The 25,400-nt window shown below is 41.9% G+C and overlaps 1 protein-coding gene and 2 pseudogenes across 2 annotated transcripts; 1 reads left to right on the top strand and 2 right to left on the bottom strand.

Annotated features, from left to right (window-relative positions):
* Positions 1-5,045: 5,045 nt before the first annotated feature.
* On the top strand, positions 5,046-19,198 carry LOC133901358 (protein unc-13 homolog). 2 transcript variants are annotated; one of them, XM_062342710.1, is made up of 27 exons: positions 5,046-5,242; positions 5,928-6,018; positions 6,107-6,282; positions 6,358-6,422; positions 6,699-7,041; positions 7,380-7,446; positions 7,548-7,701; positions 9,090-9,257; positions 9,359-9,469; positions 9,569-9,778; positions 9,872-9,973; positions 10,517-10,747; positions 11,405-11,479; positions 11,672-11,743; positions 12,904-13,089; positions 13,175-13,333; positions 13,556-13,648; positions 14,307-14,378; positions 15,622-15,739; positions 16,017-16,201; positions 16,746-16,827; positions 16,973-17,083; positions 17,169-17,275; positions 17,799-17,876; positions 17,961-18,056; positions 18,246-18,341; positions 18,620-19,198. In XM_062342710.1, exons 2-27 carry the CDS (start codon positions 6,011-6,013, stop codon positions 18,785-18,787), a joined length of 3,333 nt encoding a protein of 1,110 aa, XP_062198694.1. In that variant the 5' UTR covers positions 5,046-5,242; positions 5,928-6,010; the 3' UTR covers positions 18,788-19,198. The 2 variants fall into 2 exon arrangements, with proteins under 2 accessions (XP_062198694.1, XP_062198695.1); XM_062342711.1 differs by having other exon boundaries at positions 5,933-6,018.
* Positions 19,199-19,418: 220 nt separating this feature from the next.
* On the bottom strand, positions 19,419-20,412 carry LOC133902329 (UDP-glycosyltransferase 74E2-like; annotated as a pseudogene).
* Positions 20,413-20,414: 2 nt separating this feature from the next.
* Positions 20,415-21,635, bottom strand: LOC133902330 (MADS-box transcription factor 32-like; annotated as a pseudogene).
* Positions 21,636-25,400: the final 3,765 nt, after the last annotated feature.

Raw genomic sequence — 25,400 nt, forward strand, 5'->3', positions numbered from 1 at the left:
GCAGTAAGTTACCCCTAGTTCTTTATAAAGAGCCGTGACAAATTTTTATAGCGGAAGAATATAAAGTGAGTGATTTTTTTTTTCACAAACGAGATTCATATCTCAACTTTAAAGGGTTGGAGACGCTTCGAGGGTAAGTGATGACCACCAAGAACAGAGACGTGCCACGAAGGGACAGCGCCCCACATAAAGTGAGTGATATAAGGATAAAAATTCTTCTTTTCACTCAAACCCTTTTCTATATTCGTCTGGTGGCGACATAACATATGCATGGAACCAGTCGCACATGCACGCTGTTTTTTTTTTTCCTTTTTGTCTTGCGGTTGGGTGATGATGGCAGCCATGGCTCTCAACATCACTGGTGCGAGCAAGCAAAAAAGAAAGGCACACCAAGAACCCCACACGTTAATTTTTTCGATGTCGATGTTTCGGTTCCAAAATATCGAGGCCTCACACGTGATGGTAATCTATGTTGACAAACATTATTGATGGACTAAAAGTGGACTCCGTGGGCATTTTGAGCTCAAGCAACGCAAATTATATATGTTTTTTATTTACGAGGGGAAAATGGAATTATTTGATTTTCCGGAACCATTGCAAGCTTTAAGAAAGAAAAAGGAGAATGCATAAGGAAATATAGTAGTAGCATGTACTCGTAGCAGTTGCAAAGAAGGGGACTTGCGATTATGGATTAATTCATCGAAATTTTATTAATGTCGAGAATTTTAAAGGGAGCGAAATATTTAATTTTATAATATTCTTTTATTGATATGTGAGACTTACAGGGTAAAGATGAAAAATGATCGAAACTTCAGTGAAATTTTACGAATTTGAATCTTTTTGTCGGTGAACGAAAAAAATTAAAACGAAATTGAAATTTGCCATTACTAAGCAAAGATGTCAGAGAGTGTCTAAACTGCTGCATCCGCATCAGGACTTGAGCGGCCGGTTAGGTGACTCTGGATTAAATTAGCCTGCCTTCATTATCACTTGTTGACCTGGTTTTAATCTGACAGCGAAAGTCAATTGCTAGCAAGCCGGCGACCTTACTGCTCCCAGTAACTTTATGTAGTAACCGCTGCGCAGTGGCCTGCACACATTAGGACAAGGACGTACAGATATAATTTTTTTTTGCAAAAGTTGACCAAATATCATATCTAATATACGTAGATGTCAGTAGTTGTTATATTTTTAGAATTACGTGATGTATTTTAACTCTACAGATCATTTATACTCTTCTGAATCTTTCATCATTATCAAACTCTACCATCTCAAAGCACAATTAACTCTTAATGTCACAAATGTGCAACACAGCTTGATTATCAAATAAATTTTTTAACTATATATATCAATTGTTAAAATGTCGGATCCATCATTGCCGCTCCATACCTTGTCACACTAAGAATTCCAACATTCTAAACTCTGAAGCGAAGAATTTCTCCTCTGCAATCCAAGTTCTTTCTGCGGTTAGACCAGAAAAAGGAGAAGGCTTCACTGATGGTTCCTCTGCAACCCAAGTTCGTTTCTGCCGTTAGACCAGAAAAAGGAGAAGGCTTCACTTATGCTTCCAAAAGTTACACTGAGTCAGACACATGGAGATCACCATCATCTTCCTCAAAGCTGCTTTCCAAGGACTCCTCAAAAGAAACCGTGGCTTTTCACGAGCCAAGCCAATCACCAAGCCCCAAGACCCAGAATGGGCATGGCTGAGATTGCTTCGGCATCTTTCAAGTAGATCACACAGACCTAGTCGAATTCCAGGTGCATGCTCATCGATTTACTGCACTGAAAACAATAGTGTAAAGGGAACTCTGCAGGCAGAAAGGAGGTTGGACTTTCACTGCCTGCCTTCCAGGTTCTGGGCAATCCGGCACACGTTTCCCTCCGTGCTTGCATGGGTTTTGGTTGTAGAGGAGTGCACTGCTGCCTCTCTTCGGCAGTGAAGTTCAGCTCCCCATCGTCAACCTATCTATGATCATATCTGCCGCCAAAATATTCACCCTGTTTCATTTTTTTTACAGCCGGGCATTTTAATCTCGTCCCTCAATTCTACAGCGCACTCATATAGCCCTGTGTTCAGAAATATGCGTGATTGCAGGACCTCGTACAGTTGTTCAGTTGTATAGGGACATTTAACTATTTGTTAAATGACATTGTTACTTTATTTCATTATCAGTGATTTAGATGATCTCATATGTCAGTAAAATATAAATTGTTATATAATAAAAATGATAAATAGTTAAATATATCTGCATCTCTCCCATACGGAGAAGAAGAGACACACTTCTAGGACCTGTTTGGCAGAGCTCACAGAGTAGATCTCCAAGTGAAATCAGAGAAGCTCAGTCAAACAACATTTTTTATTTTTAACTCCATAAGTGAAATCCGTAGGAGTGATTCTTTAAAAAAATAAACTAAACGCTAAAAGCTGAAAAAAAAAATTAGTTTTCTTCTATTCATTTCTGTCGGAGGGTTAACTCCTGTCGCAGGGATCCTGGGGACCCCTTTTTAGAGATTCGGCCGGGGGGATGATCCTGAATATGTTCGCCGGAGAAATAAATGGGTATGAATACGATGACCGGTGGGGTGGAATGATCTAATGCGGAACGGAGTAAATGCGCTAGTGTTTAGACAGGTTCGGGTCGCACGGAGGCGTAACACCCTACTCCTGTATGGATACTATAAATGCCTTAAAAATATCCCCCAATGATGTTCTTGGTTACAAAAATATCTATCTATCTTAGAGCCTGAGGCTCCTTATTCTTCGGTCTGCGTGGCTGCTAGCTTTGGGTGCTCTCGATCTTCTCTTCGCTACCTCGAAGACTTCTTTTGCCTGAGAGCTCCCCCCTTTTGTCTGAGCTGCCGGCAGCTTTAAATACCCGCCGGTAGTAGCGTGCCCTGAACGGGAGGAGGGCACGAGTTCCAAGACACTATAAATAGAAAGGGCGTCATTATAGCCTCTGTGCGAAGTGATCGGAGGTGAAAATGCGTCCCACGCCCGGTCATCCGTCACCATAAATGCACTGGCAACGGCCGCAGTGGAGAGGGCCCACAGGGCAGCCGCGGAGCGGCCCGGCGTGCCCGTCCTGTCTTGTTCTCCTACCACAGCAGCGCGGCAGATGGAACGCCTCGACCCTTACGACGTTATCCCGAGACGAGCCGGATGGCACGGGATGGGACCCGTGCATTCAATGACCCCACGCCTTCAGCCAGAATATAGCAGGAACTGACACCGAGCGTGGCGGGAGCAGTTGGAGGTGACAGGCTACGCGCGCTCTTTAAATGCGGTCTTGGGCCTTTGACTGGCTGACACCTCATCAGTGGGCCCCTCGGGGGCCATGCCAGGGGGCTCTCTGAGTCGTTAGGGAACCGAGTATTCGGGGGTCACTGCTCTTCTCTTCAAGCACTCTCTCCCGAGAATGTCCTTTCTTGGTCCTCGGGGAACCGAGTGCTCGGGGAGGTGAACCCCCGAGCACTCTCTCCCGGGCACGCTTGTACGGATCCTCGGGGGACTGAGTGCTCGAGGGCCGCTGCACGCAGCCCTGAGCACTCTCTCCCGGAACTTCCTTCCGTGGGTCCTCGGGATACTTGAGTGCCCAGGAGGCCACCGCTCGCGGCCTCGGGCACGTTTCTCTCGGTACTTAGCTTTCCTGACCGTCGGGGGACTTGGGTGCTCGGGACCACCGTACACCTTCCCGAGCACTTTCTTCCCGGCACTTAGACTTCGCAGATCATCGGGGAACTTGGGTACTCGGGGAACACCGACTGTGGCCCCGAGCATCCTCTCCCGGGACTTAATCTTTTTTACCTCGCGGAGGAGACTCTGCGGGATGGCGCCATGTGGTGGATTGCTGGCCTGACCTCGGAATTCGGGGACCCTCGGTTCCTGATTCAGCGACAAATTCCTATATAAAATTATTTTCTCCCTAAAATTTATCTTATAAAATCACTATAGAGTAACTCCCGGCTACAAAATCACTTTTGTTAAAAAATTACTCTCTTTAAAAAATTTGAATCAGGAGATACCGACAGTGATCTTCAGAGACTCTCCGGTCGGTTCTCTGTCAGAGCTCTCCGTTTCAGCATCTGACGTTTGGCTTCCATTGACCACAAATGCGTCGTTTCGCTCACTGATCGGCCTAGAACTTCTAGAAGACCCTTCACAGCTACCGGTTCTCGGCCAGCCAAGGCCCGGCTTCTACGTGCGAGATTTTTTTTTTATTATGAAAATGCGAGATTATCCTGCACACAAAACTAAGCAGGAGCGCAATCAGACCTATAATAACAGCATGGGCTTCAGCATGATGTTTGGATCCAATTTTTTATTAAAATTTATCGTACAAATGATAGATCTTTGAGATCTAATCTAATTTTAAATGAGCTAGCTCGGTGCTTGGCCCATGGCTGGTTTCGCCTCCGAAACCAAGGGAGCCTTTCATCCTCCCCATTTATCTCTGCAAATTGCTCGCCCAGACGACCAGATCATGACCCAAGTCTGGCATTATGTGTTGTGGGACCAGTTGCTGCAGCAGTGTGGCTCGATTCATCTCCCAGTGCTCCCGAAAAATGAAAAAGATATACAGACAGCCTTGTCCCTATTATATTGGGCCCAAATTCACAGTCACGCGATCCAGATCATTGGGCCGTGATTCAGGCCTGATACACGGCCCGCGTAGGCTAGGTCTGGAATTTTTTATTTTTATATTTCGAAAATAAAAAAATGCAAAACTCATTCATTTAAAAAAATTGCAGAACTAATCTGCTATCGCCCAAAAATAAAGATGTCGTACTTCCAATAGAAATATGTAAAAATATAAAAATACAATATTTCGATGCTCTTAAAATTAAAAAGACTATCAAAATAGTCATGAAAAATCTACTCTATCGTCGTTTCATCTGGCGATCTTAGGCTAATTCTGCAATTTTTTCTAACAGACGTCAATTTGTAATTTTTTTAATTTTCGAAATATAAAAATAAAAAAAAGTCGAGAAGAATGTCGCGCTCGTCCCGGGCGCTGCATCCAAATCCAACACCGGTCCGGTCCACGTCCGCCAGCTCATCTTGTATCGCTTTCTCCTCGTCTCCGATCGACTCCCCCGCCGTGGCCTACTTCTCGCGCGGTCGCGCCCACCACCACCCGCCGCGCTCCAGTCCCGCCTCCCTAGCTGCAAGCGAGCGAGCGAGCGAGCAAGCGGCGAGATCTCCACGAGAAGCTCTGCTGGATCTCCGCTCCGCGCACAGGTACCCCGACCCGCCTCGTGTCCCACCTCTCTCCATCCAGATCCATCCCCGCCTCCCGCGGTCCCGCCCCCCCCCCCCATTGGAGCTGCCGTGGTTTCGAATCGGAACCGGCTAGTTAGCTCGGCTTCGTCGCTTAGCCTCGGGCGCTTGCGCGGGGCTGGAATGGGCGAGTGGGTTGGGCATTGGGGGTTTGTGCGCGTTCCAGAGTGAGTAGGGTGCGGTGTTAGCTTGGCATTCTGTACTTCCTCTCGTTTTGGCTCGAGTTCTCTGGTGCAATCTGGACGGGGCAAATTTGGTCGGATCGAGCGTGTTCTGAGAGCTGTGGCGGTGCAATCTCCGTTTCCGAGTCATGGATACTGAATATCTGACTTGTTTAGTGAGGACAGTGATGAATCTGTCAGCGTGGAATTCCATGCGAATCATCTCAATATGCACAAGAACATCCACTGCGTGGCAACTAGTGAAGTTGAACCCATAAAATCAGATGTACTATCCATTGGATATTTGGATGATATTTGCAGCTCACTGACTATTTTTCACACATATGCAATACTTCAATAGTTCAACTTATTTTTTGTAACTGCTTGTTGTACATCTCTCGTAACCATGCTGTATGTGGTTGTTTAATATAACAGTGAACAACATGTTGGAAATAATTGCCAATAATGCTGCTGTTTTTTTCCAGGGCAGTTATGCTGGTTGCAAGCAACTTGGTAGCACTGCGATCAGGGTTTTAAAACTCAGAGTGCTGTGTTCCCTGCACAGAATATGGATGAGTAATGATTGCCACAGAATGAGCCTTCTTTCATTTAGGGATTTTACATTCAATTGTGAAGTAACTTTTTTATGTTTCAACCTAACCAGAGAAAATGTTGTTGAGCTGTTGCAACGTTATCGCCGTGACCGCCAAGTATTACTCAACTACATTCTTTCTGGCAACTTGATCAAGAAAGTTGTAATGCCACCTGGTGCAATCTCTTTGGATGATGTTGATATAGATCAAGTCAGTGTTGATTATGTCCTCAATTGTGCTAAGAAAGGTGAAATATATATTTGTCAGAGTTTAGTTCTTTTTGTATTATCACATCTATTCTGAGAATGATTTGATAATGTAGGTGAACCTCTTGATCTTGGAGACGCCATCCGCCTTTTCCATGATAGCCTTGATTACCCATATGTGGTGAGTTGATTTGTATTTGGTTTTCTTATTGTTATGGGCTTGGATAGTACTGGTACCGCCTGGCCCACTCCCGTAGAACTTTCTTTTTTCTTATTTGTTGGAAGTTTTCTTGCCTTTTAGCAAAGTATGTTTGTTTAGTTATTTCCATTAAACTGCATCTCTATGAACATTTTGATATTTCCTGTCTTCCCAGTTTTGATATAGAAAGTCAGAGCATGCATTAAAATTCATATGACATCCATACGCCTTAACATCTATTTATTTATTTATGGTCAGAATAACACTGGAGCTGTAGAGGAGTTCTATTTGCTTACAAAACCAGAACATTCAGGACCGGCACCAACAAGAGAACCACCCCATGTCCCTGCCACTGCACCATCACCAGTTGTGATACCACCGCCAGTTGTGGAATCATCACCAGTTAATGTGTCATCACCAGATGCAACTACAAACTTAGCAAAATCACAATCATTTGATTCTCCAACCGATAAGGAGTTAACCATAGATGACATCGAAGACTTTGAGGATGAAGAAGACGAATTTGATAGCCGAATGGCTTCTAGAAGACATCAAACTGATGCCAGTGATCTCTCATTGCGGTTACCACTATTTGAAACAGGTAATAATTATGAATTGATGAACAGCTATCATGATATTACATGTTCAATAACAGATACAAGTAAAGTAGCTATGTCTTATGTTCGTTTAGATAATCATCATGTTGGTGGAATTACATGCTTTGAGGATCTTCCATCTGCTCCTTTTCCCTTTTGAGTATTTTGTTGGTGTTTTCCTTGTAGCATGCAAGTCATGTAGTATGCTTACTTTAGTTTTTTGAATTAAATAAATGCATTCACTTAGTCAATTGGGATAACTTGGTCATTATTGATCAGTTACTTCTTGAACATTGTTCAACTTTGAACTAGAAAGTTATTGGCATATATGCTACTTTTTCAGGTATCACCATTGATGATCTTCGTGAGACAGCATATGAGATCCTTGTTGCTGCTGCTGGTGCTTCAGGGTAGGCCTTTGTAATTCTTTACATCCACATAGTTCTCTTCATTACAGGATCGCAAGTCTTCCTGGAGTATGATAGAACCTAGCCTATTTCTGTACACGTAGGGGGCTTATAGTTCCACAGAAAGAAAAGAAGAAAGAGAAGAAGAACAAATTAATGAGGAAACTTGGTCGTAGTAAGAGTGAAAGTGTTGAATCTCACACTCAACGGCAACCAGGTTTAGTTGGTTTGCTTGAAACCATGCGAGCCCAACTTGAGGTATGATGCCTTAACTTTCTGTTCCTGATGACTAGATTAGCAGGCAGCTTTTCATTTTACCTTTGTGTCTTCTCATGTTCTTTACTAATTAATTCAAGCAATTTAAATTATATTACTACATTTGAACACTAGTACCTTCTAAACTTCCTTTTGAGGGCTGCACAAGACTTCACGAAGAACTTCGTAGTTCCGTCAATATTTTTTGAAGTGTAATTTGGTCAAGTATGTCTGATCCATTTTTCTTTCTTTTATTTTGTCCATATGATATGATATGTCATAGTTGTCATTAGTGCCCATATGATATATCATAGTTGCCATACAATATTGTCACGACCTTGAGGTAATGACCTGATAGGATAGCTGTGGGAGGTGGCCAGCTGCTCCTTGGCCGGTTTCCTGCTTGTGGTGGAAGGTAGGATGTCTGGGCGTCGGTTGTAGCAGCAAGGGGATGAGGAACAGAGGTAACAACAGGGAGATGAGAACTAGAGAATAGGGATGAGAAACTAGATTTATTTATTGCTTAATTCCGTGAAGGGGGCAGCTGCTCTTTATATATAGAGCTTCAGCCGAATCCTAAACTGACTCTATATGGCATCAGCCCGACTCCTAAACAGACTCCATCACAATCCAATCCGATTACAATCTCTCCTACCAAATCTATCTTCTCCTAACCGAACTCAATTATGCTAACCTATCCTAACCGAATCCAACTTGCCTACTTCTCCTAATCCTACTCTCCTAAAATATCTCTACTAATACGAACTTCCAAACTCCCTCCATCCCAAAATATGGGGCGTATTAGGATTTGGAAAAATCTTTGAAAGTATACTTTGACCATTAATTTATTTTGCAATATATTATCAATTGCTACAAAATCAATATCATATTAAAATATTTATGAGATACGGATCTATTGATACAACTTTTGTACATTAAAACGTGTATAATTTGACTAATTGATGGTCAAAATTTACAAAGTTTGACTTTTCCAAATCCTAATACGCCTTATATTTTGGGACGGAGGGAGTAACTCAATACCGCAAATAACAAATACTAACTTATTTTAACGAAGAAATATTTGCACCTCAAAGTTTTCTTTTTTTTCTTTTTGACAGTTAATCAAAGAGAGATAACTGTTTCCTGAGTAGGTCACAACTCACCTGAACATTTTATAGGAAAATTACTCAATATATTAAAAATGCTAATGTGGCTAATCCAATCTGGCGCCTGGTTTGATATTCAAGATGTTTCAAGTTATGGTGTACATCTTAATAAGTTTAAGACTACAGTTCCTATGTTGTATTTATGTGCGCTCAGGTTTCTTAAAGATTTTGAACATGTTAATCTTACATCTGTTGACCCCCTTCTCGCCCTGTTTTTTTGGATAGATAACAGAGTCTATGGATATTCGAACTAGACAAGGATTACTCAATGCTATGGTTGGCAAAGTTGGAAAACGGATGGACAATCTCTTGATTCCATTGGAACTATTGTGCTGCATATCCAGAGCTGAGTTTTCTGACATGAAAGCATATCTTCGTTGGCAGAAGAGACAGGTTAGCCATCCCTTTGTGCAGTTGTTTCTAAATGATCTTGAACTGGACTGTATATCTGCATTTCTTAATGTTATATGCTTCATTTGATTTTTTTTGCTTAGTTAAACATGCTGGAGGAAGGGCTTATAAACCATCCAGTTGTTGGATTTGGAGAGTTAGGTCGGAAAGTCAACGAGGCAAGGAACCTTTTCAGAAAGATTGAAGAATCTGAGGTTTTATGTCTACTCAATGAAAGTTTTATGGTTGAGTATTTATAGCCACTGTATGAACTCTCCATTAAATGGATGATTATCCTGATGTATTTTTGCTAGTCCCTGCCACCATCTGCTGCGGAGGTTCAACGTACAGAATGCCTAAGATCACTGAGAGAAGTTGCTACTTCTCTCTCTGAAAGGCCTGCTCGGGGTGATCTTACTGGTGAGGTTTGTCATTGGGCTGATGGATACCATCTGAATGTAGCATTGTATGAGAAGATGCTTGGCAGTGTTTTTGACATCTTGGATGAGGGAAAACTTACAGAGGTCAGTACTTCAAATCCATGTTTGCAGATTTTCATTGACTAATTTCACCATTAGCTGCGATAGTTCTCTTACGTTTTTGCTTTAATCCACCAGGAGGTTGAAGAAATCCTTGAGCTTTTAAAATCTACTTGGCGGATATTAGGAATCACAGAGACAGTTCATGATACATGCTATGCATGGGTATTATTTCGACAGGTAAATCCATATTTAAGAAGTCTCAATTAAAGCTACATTTGTGGAATATTATGTGTTTTTATCTGTGTTGGGCCCTAAACATCTTTACAACAACAATCAACTGCTCACTGACTTGAGCCTAATTTAGCATCTTGTGCCTTTTCTTAAGAGCTCCACATCAGCCAAAAGCAGGAAGGAGTTTGTTCACGATGGAAGTTCAAGTTTTTTTGCTTTCATACGTCAGACACATTTATCTGAAAACGACCCCCTTCGTGCAAAATCCCAATGGACTTTGCCAGTTTGTGGAAATTGATGCATTTCCTAGTAGTGTAGTTCAAGTTAAGTCTGTCATGATGTAGGATAATTAATTAGTGTAGAACCAAACCCAAAAATGTTAACCATTGGGATGTTCACTTATTTGTCTCTCTTGAGACCAATAGAGTCCCTTTCATAACAATAGGTCACTGAACTGGATTTCCTGCTCTATACTGTGCTACTGACTTAGCTCATGAAATAAGTTGCCACCATAAGAGTATGATAATTAATGTAGGTTCTGCAACACAGTTTGTTTTTACAGGTGAGCAAGGACTCCTGAAAGTTGTGATCGACCATTTGAGGAAGATACCTTTGAAAGAACAGCGTGGTCCGCAGGAAAGGTTACACTTGAAAAGTTTGCGTAGTTCTGTTGATGCTGAGGGTAGCTATCAAGACTTCACATTTTTCCAGTCTTTCCTGTCTCCAATTCAGAAATGGGTGGACAAGAAACTGAATGATTACCATCTACATTTCTCAGAGGTTTGTTTCCCCACCTACAAGTTTGGTCATGTGCTCCATTGCATGCATGAGCAGTTATGCCATGGAAAATATATCTTTTACTCTTTGGAAGCTAATCCTGTAGTTTTGACAAGGAATTTGTTTGGGTTTGTTAATTTGGTTACGTTATGTAGCAAATATTTACTGTCACTTTCACTGGAGATCATTGGTGTAACATGTCCCGCGTCCTGTAGTCTTTTGTTCATTTGTTATTTGCTACTAAATGCGCAACACGCAGATGCATAAAGTTACTCATCATTATTGCTGAGAGCTAAGTTAATCATGACTGAATTACAATGATAGATTTCATACTCTAATAAGAAACTCCACATTCCGTAATTCCATCATTTCTTTTATTAATCTTATGATCTTCATCTCTTGTTCATATTGGTCTCTTTTATGTTTCATATGTCATTATGTTGCGCTCCTATGCATAGGTTTTAGCACATGCTTTTTCTTTTAATCCACCATTTCTTCCATGTATGCATGTTGCTATTTTTATTCAGACTTCAGCATCTGTCATATGCCAGTCCACTAGTTTCATACATTATAAATCGTGTTGGACCTTTTGATCTCTCCTTTGCTTGCAACAACAGATCATTATTTTTTTCCTCATTAAGACTTTCTTTACATCTACAGGGTCCCAGCATGATGGCCGATATTGTGACAGTGGCAATGCTTACAAGGCGGATACTTGGTGAAGAAAATGACAAGGTGCCGATACCCGATACTTTACCTTCGTTTCTTATCACAGTTCGTGCCCTCACCTGTGGCAGTATACATTAGCAATTTCTTGTTCCGAGTAGTAAATACAACCACCGCAGAATATAGAGAACATAACTGTCTTCACTGTTTGCACCTATAGAAAATTCTAATTATGCGCTCACATTTGCTTTTGTGCATCAGGCAATGGAGTCTCCTGACAGAGATCAGATTGACCGTTACATCACTTCTTCAGTTAAAAGTGCTTTCGTGAAGGTGACTCTTCTTTGCAGCTGCAATTATCCCTTCGGTAGTGTAGTTCTAATTCCTATGCGTTCCATTTCCTATCTGAAATCCCCCCCCCCCCTCCCCCATTTTACCATGAGATGGTTATAGACCACTTGCACACTTTTGCTTTCTCATGCGTGAAACCTTGAATTGTTATCAGTTATCACTGCACCCGTACATTGCTTTTGACATTTTATTGTGTTGTATTTGATCACCTTGACTCTTAGGGAAACATCATATGATACTTTGCTAATGTTGGCAAGATTCTTTGCAGCTGGAGATATTAGACAATTGTTCTTATTTTTTTTATAAAAGCCTAAATATTGGGAGATGTATGGTTTGGATGGTTGTTTTTGTATCTTTGCCTAAACATTTCTGCAGATACTTCTTGGCATTTGGTCTACAGGATTTTTAGTGGTGCTTTTTGTTACACACACACACACATATACATATATGTATGTATGTATATTGTCTTTTAGTCCTTTGTATTTCCCATACCTGTATAAGGGGCTTCCTGCATATTTGCCCCCCACCTATACCTGTATGGCTGCATGTATACAGCCCTAGAGCCCTGTGATGAATAGAAGTGCTATTCATAACAGCCAAACTAGATTTTGTTTTCTCTCTGGCTGCATTTGGCATTTTTTTCCATGCATGTTGCACTTGCATGCAAACACCCACCACATTCACATCTTCCTTGGCCCGATTGGAGCGTCCTTGTCTCAGCTCATTTGCCATCGGATCGATCTCCATCATCGTCAAACCGCCGATTCATCTTTGTTGGCTTGTCTCCTCCGGGACTGGTCATGCTGTTGAGTATCTATTCTACTAGAAAAATCATCAATTGCTATTTCTTTTACATCCACCCACCTTAGTGCACACAGATCAATTTGCATTAACTACTGAAAACTCATAAAAATTTCCCCGGCAGGCCTTATCAGAGTACCCAGTTAATTTTCTGAGTATGCTGGATTAGATGCTGTCTAAACCTGAACTGGACAGCATCATTCATATTCAGATAACACCATCTGGAATTAGCACAGACCTGTGTAGTTCCTTCTGATATTTTTAACTCACTATGTCCTTTTTTACGAGAGATATGTTACTGTTACATTGGCTGAAGAAACATTCTTCTCTTTTGCTTTCAGATGGCGCATTCTGTAGAGTTCAAAGCGGACACAACACATGAACATGTTTTAGCATCTCTAGCCGAGGAGACAAAGAAGCTTCTGAAGAAAGATTCAACCATTTTTACGCCTGTTTTGTCAAAATGGCATCCGCAGGCAGCAGTTGTTTCTGCTTCCCTTGTCCATAAACTTTATGGAAACAAATTGGTGGGTTATATCTGGCATATTTTCTTAATGACCATGAGTTTATAACTTTGTGATTCTGCATGCTTACATAGAAATGTTGTGCCAGAGACCGTTTCTTGAGCATGCCGAACACCTTACGGAGGACGTGGTTTCCGTATTTCCGGCAGCTGATGCTTTGGAGCAGTACATAATGTCTGTGATGGCTTCTGTTGTGGGAGATGATAGTTTGGATAGCATATGCAGACAAAAGCTAGCTCCATATCAGGTCAGCTCGACCTTCCTCAACTACTAAAGCTCAGAAAAGCGCAAAAAACCATCCACGTCTTTGCTTGATTGTTTTCCTTGACATGAGATATTCATTCCATTCTTTGCCATTTTATCAACCAATGTGTGCTGTGCAGTAAAGGATAGATAATTTCTTACGTCTTGAAGTTCGTTGTTGTTGTAGAGTTGTTTATCCTAATTCTATGCTTTTGTTTTTTCTCAGATTGAAAATAAATCTGGCACTTTAGTTCTACGCTGGGTCAATGGACAACTTGAGAGAATTGAAACTTGGGTGAAAAGGGCTGCTGACCAAGAGGTAACACATTTATGACTAAAGTTTATTTTTGTATTGTTTTATTTGCATATTTCCCTCGCACCAACTCTGTATTATTACTAGTCCAACCATTCACCATACGATTTAAAATATCTAAGTTCTTTATATCTTTAGAGGTATCTTTCAGCCTGTTTGTTTGTTCTAGCTGTTGGGAGTTCTACAAAGTAAAAACATATCTGTTTAGTGACAAGTTTATTTCATGTTTACTTGAGCTTTATGTTTTAAAGGTTGACAATATAACGTTTATGATATGTGAACCTGTTATGATTCTAAGGCGTTCATTAAAATATTAAATACATAAGTGCTTCTGCACATGCATATAGTTCTTCAGTTGACACTGCAAGTTTGTGTGTTTATTTGTGGGTTCTGTTTTCCTGCCTGAATATATGTCCATTCCAGTTATGAATAAGTCCAGAACTGAAGGATTTCTTGAATCTTTGAAGCTCATGACTTAGTCTAGTTCTATATAACATATATGATTGCACTTCTCTGTCTGTGAGTTTGTCTAAAGGTCTGAGCTATTTTGATCACTGCTTACATTTCCTTCTGTTAGCTTCTTCGTAACATTATTTTAGTACACAAACTATAATTATTGTTTTCTGTGTTCTATCTTTTCTATTCTAAATTTTATGCTTGACAGGTTTGGGACCCTATATCCCCACAACAACGCCATGGGAGTTCTATTGTGGAAGTCTATAGAATCATAGAAGAGGTGCTTCTTTTGATCCTTTTGTCCTTCATTATTGCTTCAAAATTCCGTTCAGTAATTTCTCCTGACGTGCTAAAGGTTCTTTTTGATTCAAACAGAGATCTTTTATGCCATAGTCTCGAAATTATTTTATTTGCACTTCCTAGTTTGTTTTGATATTTTGTTGGCAATGCTGTGCTGTAAACAAATGTTGATTCAGATGAAATAATTTAGTTGTTTAATTATAACTTAGCTATTCAGTTATCAATAATAAACTGTCTCAAGATACCCATGCCGCGGCATAACAGTAAGGTGTCTAGGTAAAATATGAGCAGTTTTGGAGTTCCAATTCCTTAGAGCACCTACATATAGTTTTTTGTTTTTTGTTTTAAATCTACACATAGGCTAGTAGTAGTACTTGTTAAAGAATATCCTTGGCGAAGTGTTATCTTGCATGCTTACCTTTTGCAAAAATTATTTGTTTATTTGTTTGCACTATGCTTTTTAGTTGGATCTTGTGGGTTTCATCTCTAGCCTACCCCAACTTGCTTGGGACAAAGGCTGTTGTTGTATTTGTTTGCACTATGCCCAACAACTTAATGTAATGTTCTCTGTCATGGTCAGGCTTTGGGCCGTTGTGGCACTGTAGCAGGCACGTTAATGCAGCACCATGGCTAGTCACCTATGTATAGAGCCAGCACTATCAAGTGGATCTAATGAAATCTGATATAATCACTAATCTAGCAAATCTGATCTAATCATGCCCTTAACAAATCAATCTAACTTAAAGGCTACGTAATTAGAATTTCTAATAGATAAAGAGAGGGTTTGCCCGATATCCTGAAATTTCTTATCTCTCATTCACCTAAACTACAATTGCATAGCTAATAATTGTAAAACTATGTGAGTTGTTAGATGTTGATGTAGTGGTTCGAAAAAGTGACTGAAAAATAACAAATTCAGTCAATTGAAAAGAAAATTAGACACTAAATATTCGATAAATGACAATTTTCTTGGGTTTGATTTGTGTACATGAAGATATGTTTGTGTCTTAAAGCATTTGAAATAATGAGTTTGCCAAATTTACTATACCTACACTCCATGAATGTTCTCCATGTTCTTTCCTTCCTAAGTTTATTTTTTTTGTGGTACAACATATATATAACTCAACTGCCATATTATTTTTTCCTGATGATTGAGCTGTTTATAAATTGCTTTCCACCCGTCTCTAAAGAGCAAAACACTGAATCCTTGCAAACTATTGCAGACTGCAGATCAATTTTTTGCATTTAAGGTTCCCATGCGAGATGGAGAATTAAATGGTCTCTGCCGTGGTCTTGACAAGGCATTTCAAGTTTATACACAGCTTGTTACTGCACCAATAGGTTTGCACGATCATGTTCTTTTCTCTAAAGAAATACTTTTTCTTTATATGTTCATACTGCTATTTGTGTTTTCTTTTCTTCCTTCATGGTGTTTCTTGTTGACGTCAAAGGCAAATATTGTCTTGTGCACGCCTGCTCAATAATGTATACTTAAGATAGATATGTGCTTTTCAGTATGAACAGAGAAGTGTTCATTTCAATTTTGCTAACAGATTTTTTAGTTCAAACCACTCCATTTCTCTAGCCGTCGAGTGATGATGGTTTTGTCTGCTTGCAGTTGATAAAGAAGATTTAGTTCCACCTGCTCCTGTTCTTACTCGATATAAAAAGGAGCTTGGAATCAAGTCTTTTATAAAGAAAGAGGTCCAAGTCCAAGAAGTTAGAACAGTAGATGAGAGGAAAGCAAGTGAAATAACTCAACTTACAATGCCAAAGCTCTGTGTGCGGCTCAACAGTCTATACGTGAGTTTTTTATTGACCATAGATCGCGACTATTTACAACAGAATGACAAGTCCTGGTCATTTTCTTGACAGATTTAAAATGAGGTCTCCTGTTACATGGGAATCAGAAATCTTCTTAAAAATGCATTTGGAACGATCAACATTGGCATAGGAGAAGCATTTCTGTATATTTCTGTTGTTGGTTTCAAATATAGTCAATTGTTCTGTTATAGTCACATTATATATGTTTTTTGTAGTTAGTTATGTCTTTCATGGTTCCTAGTCAGATGTTACTTCCCTTTTGAACTTAGCTACAACTAATATGGTGCATTATCAGGAATATCCTGGTTTAATATCAGTAATTTACATGATATCATCTACAATTCAGAGTTCTGGACATGACACCGTGTATTTTATCATGGTGTCAGTAGTGTATTTGCTTTTGCCAGAATTTACATTGATGGAGCCAGCAGCATTCTTTCTAATCTTTCCACTCTTCCCTTTTTATTTTTTTAAGTCTTAATCTTCATTAGAACTTTCCAACCGGAAGTACGTTTTTATGCAGTATGGTATCAGCCAGTTAAGTAAGTTGGAGGACAGCATTAATGAGCGGTGGGCTCGGAAGAAAACTGAAAAAATTAACATCAGTATGTTCTCTTCTTTGAATTTTTCTAGTAGTTTCATACTATTTATCTGCTTGATAGTCGGATGACTTTCATATATTACTTGATCTTCCTTGTCCAGTCCTTGTACATTAAATCCAATCATATATGCTTGTATTTTATTTGTCAGGACGGTCAACAAGTGAAAAATCAAAGGGTGTTATCTCCAATCAGAAAAATCAATTTGATGGCTGTAGAAAAGAAATCAATACTGCTATTGATCGTTTGTGTGAATTTACTGGTAAGGAAATATGTAAAATCAATGTTTCCCTGGAAGCTGATCACTATTTGGTATTAAAATTTGAAGCTTTTCTTTTCTTTCGTAGGGACAAAGGTTATATTCTGGGACCTGCAGCAGCCATTTATTGACAATTTATACAAAAATAGTGTTTCCCAAGCTCGATTGGACACTATAATGGAAGTGCTTGATTCAGTAAGTTTGGCAATCTTTCATGTACATATAATTGAAAAAACAAACTCTGAATTATTTAACAACTGGCATGTGCCTCACTTTTATCTGTTCCATTATTTTGGTTTAGCTGACCAGCTTTGTATGGAATGCACTTTCTCTGCTATTCTTTCTGTTCCTTTCAAACTGATAAGCATGCAAAATATCATGTTTGACTATTGACATGCCATGTTTTGCCTGTACAATTTGTGGGCACTCTTATATGTGAGTGCACCCCAACCGCTAAAGATCATGTTTGACTGTGAACATGCAATGATGTGCCCATATTTGTCTGTAGTGATGACTGTGAACATGAATGATCTTGTTACGCTACAATTTCTATCCGACGAAAGTGTGAAGCATCTTTTACCTCAAAAACATGAACATGCATATTTGTTACCTTTGTCTAACAGTAGTTACTGGTAAAAAAAATTATATCTGCTATTTGGTTAATAAATTTCTTGTGAACTGCGGCACACCTTTTGTTATGCTGCCACCCAATTTTCAGGTCCTTAATCAACTTTGTGACTTTATTGTGGAGCAACTACGGGATCGTGTTGTTACGGGACTTCTGCAAGCGTCCCTGGTATTCTCTTCAGCTACTAATTTGAGAATGGGGTTTCATAACAAGTTCTGGACTACGTATTTTTTAAATTATCTTGATTGTCAGGATGGCCTACTTCGTGTGATACTGGATGGAGGTTCTACGCGTGTCTTCTCTCCAAATGATGCCCCTCTTTTGGAGGAAGATCTTGAAACTCTGAAGGTTATATCATTTTGCATAGTTTATCTTTGCCGGTTTTGTTGTAATTTATTTTCTTAAGAGAGATTAGAATGGTGGCTACCATTCTGTAACTGATGCATTTTAATTACGCCTGCCATAATTGAACTCTGTTTTTGCTGTCTGCTGGCCAAACAATAAACTATTATCTTAGTAATCGTCCATTTGCTGTAGGAATTCTTTATATCTGGTGGAGATGGATTGCCTCGGGGAACTGTTGAGAATTTGGTCTCACGTGTACGTCCTGTAATAAATCTGATCAAACAAGAGGTAAAGTGTGGATTAATTCTCATGATACTTGTAGAGAAATAGTGAATGGAACATCGGCTGTGGTAAGCAGTGACTCCATAGTCGCCTAGCTCTAGAGGGCCTAAAACCCTTTGGGGCCCTGTATGCTCACTCAAACGTGATTTCCCCAAAAATCAGCCAAAATGATGTTAAATTTTATCATTTTCATCAGAAACTCGGTGATTTCATAAAAGAGGGTCATGGTTAAGACAAGTTATATGACATTATTTATGTTCTTGTTCTTCTCCACATTTTTGCAGACCCGTGTGCTCATTGATGACCTGCGAGAAGTCACTCAAGGGAGCAAAAGCAAATTCGGAACTGACTCCAAAACTCTGCTTAGGGTCCTGTGTCACAGAAATGATTCAGAGGCATCACATTATGTAAAGAAGCAATTCAAGATACCCAGTTCAGCTCCGAGCACCTGATTGCAAACAAAATGAAAATCCTGGATGCTTCACCGAAGGTACATATCCAACAGAGCAGCGTTCGGCCTTTGCCTGCAACCTGGAAACGGTGTTCCACATCCTTCTTGTAAGTTCATGTAACATGTGTGCATTAGTAACACTAGGACTAGGATCTAGGGTGTACACTAATTGCGGTACAAAACGTGTACACTAGTTCTAATACATACATTGGCCTTTGGTAGTTTTGGCCCATGGGAGATTTCGTTCTCCTTTTAGATTTTTTGGTGGACTGAAGGTATTCCTGATTGGAATACCGGGGGGAAATGTATGTCTCACGATTCTGTGGCTTATTTTGTGATACGACCATGAATGTGAGGGCTTCTTTGCCTTCGCAGCTATTTGATGCTAAATGTAAGTGTAGTTGAACTTGGATATACTATTTTATATCTTGTTTCCTGAAAACGTATAACCTCTATAGAAGTGGCAGTGATGTATTTTATTGAGGTGATAGCTAAGAATCTGCGTCGATAGAACTTTATACGTGACAAATAGGATTGATATGGTAGAAAAAACAATTAAACTAAGATTGGGTGGGTTGACAAACTAGGATGAGTGAATGTTACTGTTGAAATGGCCATATGAGGCATCACAGCTATGAACTCCCAAACCAAGGTATAAGATCTTTATTTCCTCCAGATGTTTCTGTGCTGTCATCATTAGTTCCATCCAAGTTTACAGAGGAACTCAACGATGTTGGCATGTTGCTGTCCGAGCTGCCACCTTCACTCATGGCCTTCCTTGCCTTCTCGCTCCAGTTTGTGGGCATTCTTCATGTATTCCTCCCTCGTTTCTCCTTCCATCACCTGCCTCATCCTTCATCACCATCCCATCTGCATCACGATGCACTCTCACGCCGACTCGCCAAACATCCTCAATATACTTGGCGTTCGTCGGCTGGTCCGACCATTGCGGTATCGCCACCATCGGCACGCCAATTCCTAGCACCTCCATGGTTGAGTTCCACCCACAGTGCGTCACGAAGCATCCAACGGCGGGGTGTGCCAGCACCTGCACCTGCGGACTCCATGTCACGATGATGATGCCCATTTCCTTCACCTTGTCAACGAAGCCTTCGGGTATCTTGGAAGTCTCCGAGGCCCTGGCAACCCATAGGAAGGCCTTCCCACTATTGTACAGCCCCTCAGCCACCTCGGCCATCTGGCCCTGGCTGGGTGCGGCAAGGCTGCCAAAGGAGACGTACACGACGGAGGTGAAAACCAAGCCTTGCTTTCCGCCGTCATCGGACTGAGGTGAAAACCGTAGGATGCATCATCCGGGAGGCGTGCTGCTCGACGCCGTGCGGATCTTTGTAACTTAACGAAAACAGGATTAAGTTCACTGAAAAACAAGAATTTAAACGGGGTCTTTGCCCTCGCCGGCTACACGCTGAGTCCGTCCATGGCAGCACAACGAAACAACGGCAGCCACCGTGCTTCGGCCTCTCCGGTACCGTCCACAAGTAGTCCAGTGAGAATGTGAGATGAGCCGAGCGGCGGCGTGGGCCGGCACGCGCGAGGGGCTAGAGCTCGGCCGGCTCGCGCTCAACTAATTCCCACAGAATCATCTGTACTCGATCCGCCATCCATTGCTACTTGAACCCAAGTTTGAGGTCCAAGCCATTGCTTAGCTAGGTGTGTTAGAAGATGTGTTGTACTCAGTGTTGTACTCGTTTTCGTTTCCTGTAGCGTGTCACGGTCAGGTCGGTAGTGGGCGCGTGTGTTGAGTTTGTTAGTGGCGACCGTGTCTCAGGGCAAGCGCGGTGTCTGCGTCGTGCGTGAACGTGCGCATGTATATCGGATCTTCAACGACCACCTTGTAATCCTGCTGCTATAAATAGAGATCACGATCCACTCTCGATTGGTGTGCTTGCCAATCCATCCTCTCTTGGATTCTTTGAAGGTGGATCCGCCTTCCACATCATTCATGGTCTGAGCATGAGCAAGCTTGTCGCACAATCCGTACCGCTCCTCTTGCCTTCCCTTGATAATGTTCTCGAGGTAGTTGATCTCGCCCCAATCTTGCGGTTCTTCTCGCAGCGCACCTTGTACATGGCTGCCTCCAGGTTGCGCTCCAGCACCTCCAGCGATGGCACCGTGTACTGCTCCTCGTGGGCCACCGTCATGAACCTCAGCTCCTTCTCCAGCGCAGCTCGCACATCCTGCCCACGTTCTCCAGCACGGCGCGCCTCTCCTGCCGTATATCTGTCCAAACTTTAGTGTGTGTTGCGGCCTCGTACCTCTCGACGAGCTCCTTGACGAGCGGGACGGTGGGGGAGAGGTAGTGGTAGAGCTTGCCGGAGGGGGAGAAGAGGAGGATGAGCAGGTCGACGTCACAGAGGACGGAGAGCTCCCCAGCCTTAAGAGGCTGTCCCTACTCTTGTAGAAGTGGATTGCCGCTGCGTGGGGTTCTTGATCTGCTTTATCTCGTTGCGCTCCCTCCCATCTCCCCTCGCATGATCCCCTTCCGGATCTCGGCGCCGTAGCTCCTCGTGCCCGTCACCGAGACGTTGCGAGGGGCTGATTTTTTTTTCCACACTCGCCAATAGCACACTCTTAAAAACCACCCTCTCGATTTTGCCACTTTGAGGTATTTTTCTCGCCACTTGATGATTTTCTTTTTTAGGCCCCTACCAACATGGATTATCACAGGAAATAGCCACTCTACCCTTCTCTCTCATTTCTCCCTCATCTCTCTTGGTGGCCAATCCCCATCTCGACGGCACTTCGGTGGCGCTGTTCTTCTTGGTGTCCGCCTCGTCACTCGCCGACGCGTCAGCAGGTGCCATGTCGGATGATTCAGCCGAGGGCATGGGCGGGGAGTGTGCCGATGCGGAGGCTTTAGGAGTGGGGGTTGCCGCTGGCACGTTGCTAGTGTTAGATGTAATCTAGTTGTTGATTTTGTGCTCAGCTGGTAGTCTAGGCTTAAGTTACGAAGTTGGTATGAGTTACTTTGTAGCATAGGAGTTACAGTCTCTGTAATATATTAATATGTACTGTGTAGTGCTGACTAGCAGCCCAAAAAGAAGTCACTCGACTGGTGACTAATCTAGAGAAGGAGCTACTCAGTTCTGGAAGGTGCGTGTAAAAATAAAATAAGAAAACAAAGAGAGAGGCTTGCTTGCAAGTAAGCAGCGCTTTGCCAAGCTCATGCGTGTTCTTCAATTTGAGTTGACTTCTTCTTCCTCGTGTTCACGTCGAGTTCCAGTAATAGCGTGAGTTTAAAAGAGCTTGATCCAACATCTGATATCAGAGCCGGGTGTGGCTGGTGAAGAGGTGATCATTGGCATTCGAAGCTCAAGTACCAGCCGGCGACCAGAGATATATCAGGCAGTGGTGCTACGAAGGAGAGCTCATGTGGGATTTCGTATCCCATGTTGACGCGAAGCAATTTTTTGGCTTGGTCGATCAAGATGCAGGCCGTGTTGGAGGCAAATGATTTGTGGGATGTTGTAGATCCCGAAGATTCTAAGGCGACGATGGATGCGAAGAAAAACAGGGTGGCACGTGCAGCCATCTTCAGCGCCATTCCGAAAGACGTGCTCTTCCTTATCACGAAGAAGGAGAGTGCAAGGGAGGTCTGGACAGCTCTGAAAACTATGTTTCTTGGGGCTGATCGCGTTCGAGAAGCAAGGGTGCAGACGCTTCGTGAGGAGCTAGACAGCCTGAAGATGAAGAGCAGTGATACCGTGGAGGATTTTGCTCTCAAGGTTGGCACTCTTGTCAGCAAAATCAGGGAGCTTGGAGATGAATTGGAAGATAGCTATGTGATGAAAAGGATGCTGCGTTCTCTTCCTAACAGGGTTTTTCAACTTGTTAGTTCAATTGAGCAATTTGCTAATCTGAAAACCATGTCTGTGGAGGAGCTGATTGGGCATCTTAAAGTGCATGAAAAGCGCCTCCGTACCACTGATGAAGGTGAGGGTGGGCAGCTATTGCTCACAAGAGCTCAGTGGAGAGCTACGGAGGAGAAGAGCAGAAGTGATGCATCTTGCAGTGGCACCAGAAGAGGAGGTTTTCGTGGCCGTGACAGGGGTCGTGGGTGTGGACGAGGCCGTGGTCGTAGCGATGGTGAGCGGACCATAGAGGAGAAGCCTAAATTCGACAAGAAGAAAGTGCGCTGCTATAATTGCCAAAACTTCGGGCACTTCTCATGGGAGTGTCGCGGTAAAAAGAAAGAAGAGAAGTCACTTATAGTGGAGAAGGAAGATAATGAACCTGCACTATTACTTGCTGAGACATGTGAACTAATATATCCTTTGGAAAAGGTGATGCAGAGTGTACTGCTTAATGAAGAGAAGGTGATGCCAATGCTTTATGATGAAGAGAGCCGAGATAAACACCTTTGGTATCTTGATACCGGTGCGAGTAATCATATGACCGGCAACCGTGACGCATTTGTGAACCTGGATACGTCAGTTGGAGGTGTTGTGAAGATTGGTGATGGGTCGATGGTGAAAATTCATGGACGTGGCATTGTCCTGTTTCAGAGTCTTGAGAAGGAGCACAAGGCCATCACTGATGTCTACTATATACCGCGACTACAGAGCAATATTATCAGTTTGGGGCAACTTGAGGAAAATGGTTGCAAATCTGTGCTTGGAGATGATTACTTGAGGGTTTATGATACTGACGGCAGGCTTCTTATAAAGGTAAAGAGAGGAAAAAACAGGCTGTACATGCTCAATCTTGAGCACACACAACCAGTTTGTCTTATGGCTAAATACAAAGAGAAGGAGTGGCTGTGGCATGCAAGGTATGGTCATATGAATTTTCGAGCACTTAGAGAGATGTCTCAGTCATAGATGGTTGAAGGTTTGCCATTTATCAACCATGTTGGGCAGCTGGGTGAAGCATGTTTGGCAGGCAAGCAACATCGAATCCCATTTCCATAATACATGCATTACTGAGTTAAACAACCATTAGAGTTGGTACATGCTGATATTTGTGGGCCGATTACACCAGCAACTCCAGGAGGCAAGAAGTATTTTCTATTAATGGTAGATGATTATTCACGTTACATATGGATTATGCTGCTAAAAAGCAAAGATGAGGCATTCATGGCATTTAAGAAGATTGAAGCAGTGGATAAACTTGAGTCAGGTCACAAGTTAAAAGGCTTGAGGACTGACAGAGGCGGTGAATTTATGTCAAAGGAGTTCAAGAGCTATTATGAAGCAAAGGGAATCAAGAGATTCCTTACTGCACCATATTCACCACAACAAAATGGTGTTGCAGAGTGACAAAATGGTGTTGCATATGTCCATGGCAAGGTGCATGCTTAAGAACAAGCATATGCCCAACAGGTTTTGGGGAGAAGCTGTAACAACTGCTGTGTATTTGCTTAATCGAGGTATGACACAAAGCCTGGAAGGAAAGACGCCATTTGAAGCCTGGTTTCACAGAAAGCCAAGTATACGCCACCTCCGGACATTTGGTTGTTTGGTGCATGTCAAGGTGGTAAAGCCTCATTTGAAAAAGCTTGAAGACAGGAGTTGTCCAATGGTGTTTCTTGGTTATGAGCCAGGAACAAAAGCTTATAGAGTATATGATCCCAAGGCAAATAAATTACATGTGACTCGAGATGCAATTTTTGAAGAAGATAAAGAGTGGCAATGAGAGACAGAGTCAGTGCAAAGTGATGACGAACAAGGTATCGGAGAATCTTTTACTGTGCATTATGAAACTAACTTTCCTACAGGTGATATACCTTTGGAGAACACAGGAGTTGAGCCACACTTTGAGTCAACTAGTCCGTCATCTAGTGCTGCAACACAGACAATTACACCAATTAGTACTGCTTCACATGAGGAAAGTCCTACAGCAAGCACACCGCATGCTGCTACTTCAGCAGCTAGTGAGACATCATCTTCATCAACAACGCCTCAATCCCATGGGCCACAAGGATTCCGTCCTCTTCAAGAGGTACTTGACAGAACCTCTCAAGTTGAACTTGATTTTGATGAATTATATTTTGTGGGGTCAGAAGAACCTGCAATTTTTGATGAAGCCATGAAAGAAAAATGTTGGAAGGAAGCTATGGAGGAAGAGATGAAATCTATCCATGAAAACAGTACATGGGAACTTATTGATTTGCCACCTGGGTGTAAACCAATTGGGTTGAAATGGGTATTCAAATCGAAGAAAGATTCACAAGGAAATATTGTGAAGCATAAAGCCAGATTAGTGGCTAAAGGATATGCTCAACGTCAGGGGGTGGATTATGATGAAATATTTGCACCGGTTGCAAGAATTGAAAATGTGAGGCTACTAATTGCAATGGCAGCTCATAGTGGTTGGGAAGTACTGTATATCATATGGATGTTAAATCTACTTTTCTCAATGGGGAGTTAAGTGAGGAAGTGTTTGTGTCACAACCACCTGGGTTTATTGACAGCAAACATGAGAAGAAGGTGCTAAAGCTGAGAAAGGCTTTTTATGGGCTTCGACAAGCTCCTAAGCATGAAATTACAAGTTGGACAAGACATTAACATTACTTGGTTTTGAGAGAAGTCCACTTGAGCATGCTGTATATAGAAAGGTCAAAGGTGATTTTGATTTGCTGGTTGGTGTGTATG

This window comes from Phragmites australis, chromosome 20, assembly GCF_958298935.1.
Source record: "Phragmites australis chromosome 20, lpPhrAust1.1, whole genome shotgun sequence".
In the NCBI taxonomy this organism is placed as follows: Eukaryota; Viridiplantae; Streptophyta; class Magnoliopsida; order Poales; family Poaceae; genus Phragmites; species Phragmites australis.

What these genes read in the sequence shown, in the direction of transcription:
- LOC133901358 (XM_062342710.1), top strand. An exon ending in GCTGCTGCTGGTGCTTCAGG is followed by an intron (nt 7,447 to 7,547) that starts GTAGGCCTTTGT and finishes CTGTACACGTAG; the next exon opens with GGGGCTTATAGTTCCACAGA. An exon ending in TCGTTTGTGTGAATTTACTG is followed by an intron (nt 17,084 to 17,168) that starts GTAAGGAAATAT and finishes TTTCTTTCGTAG; the next exon opens with GGACAAAGGTTATATTCTGG.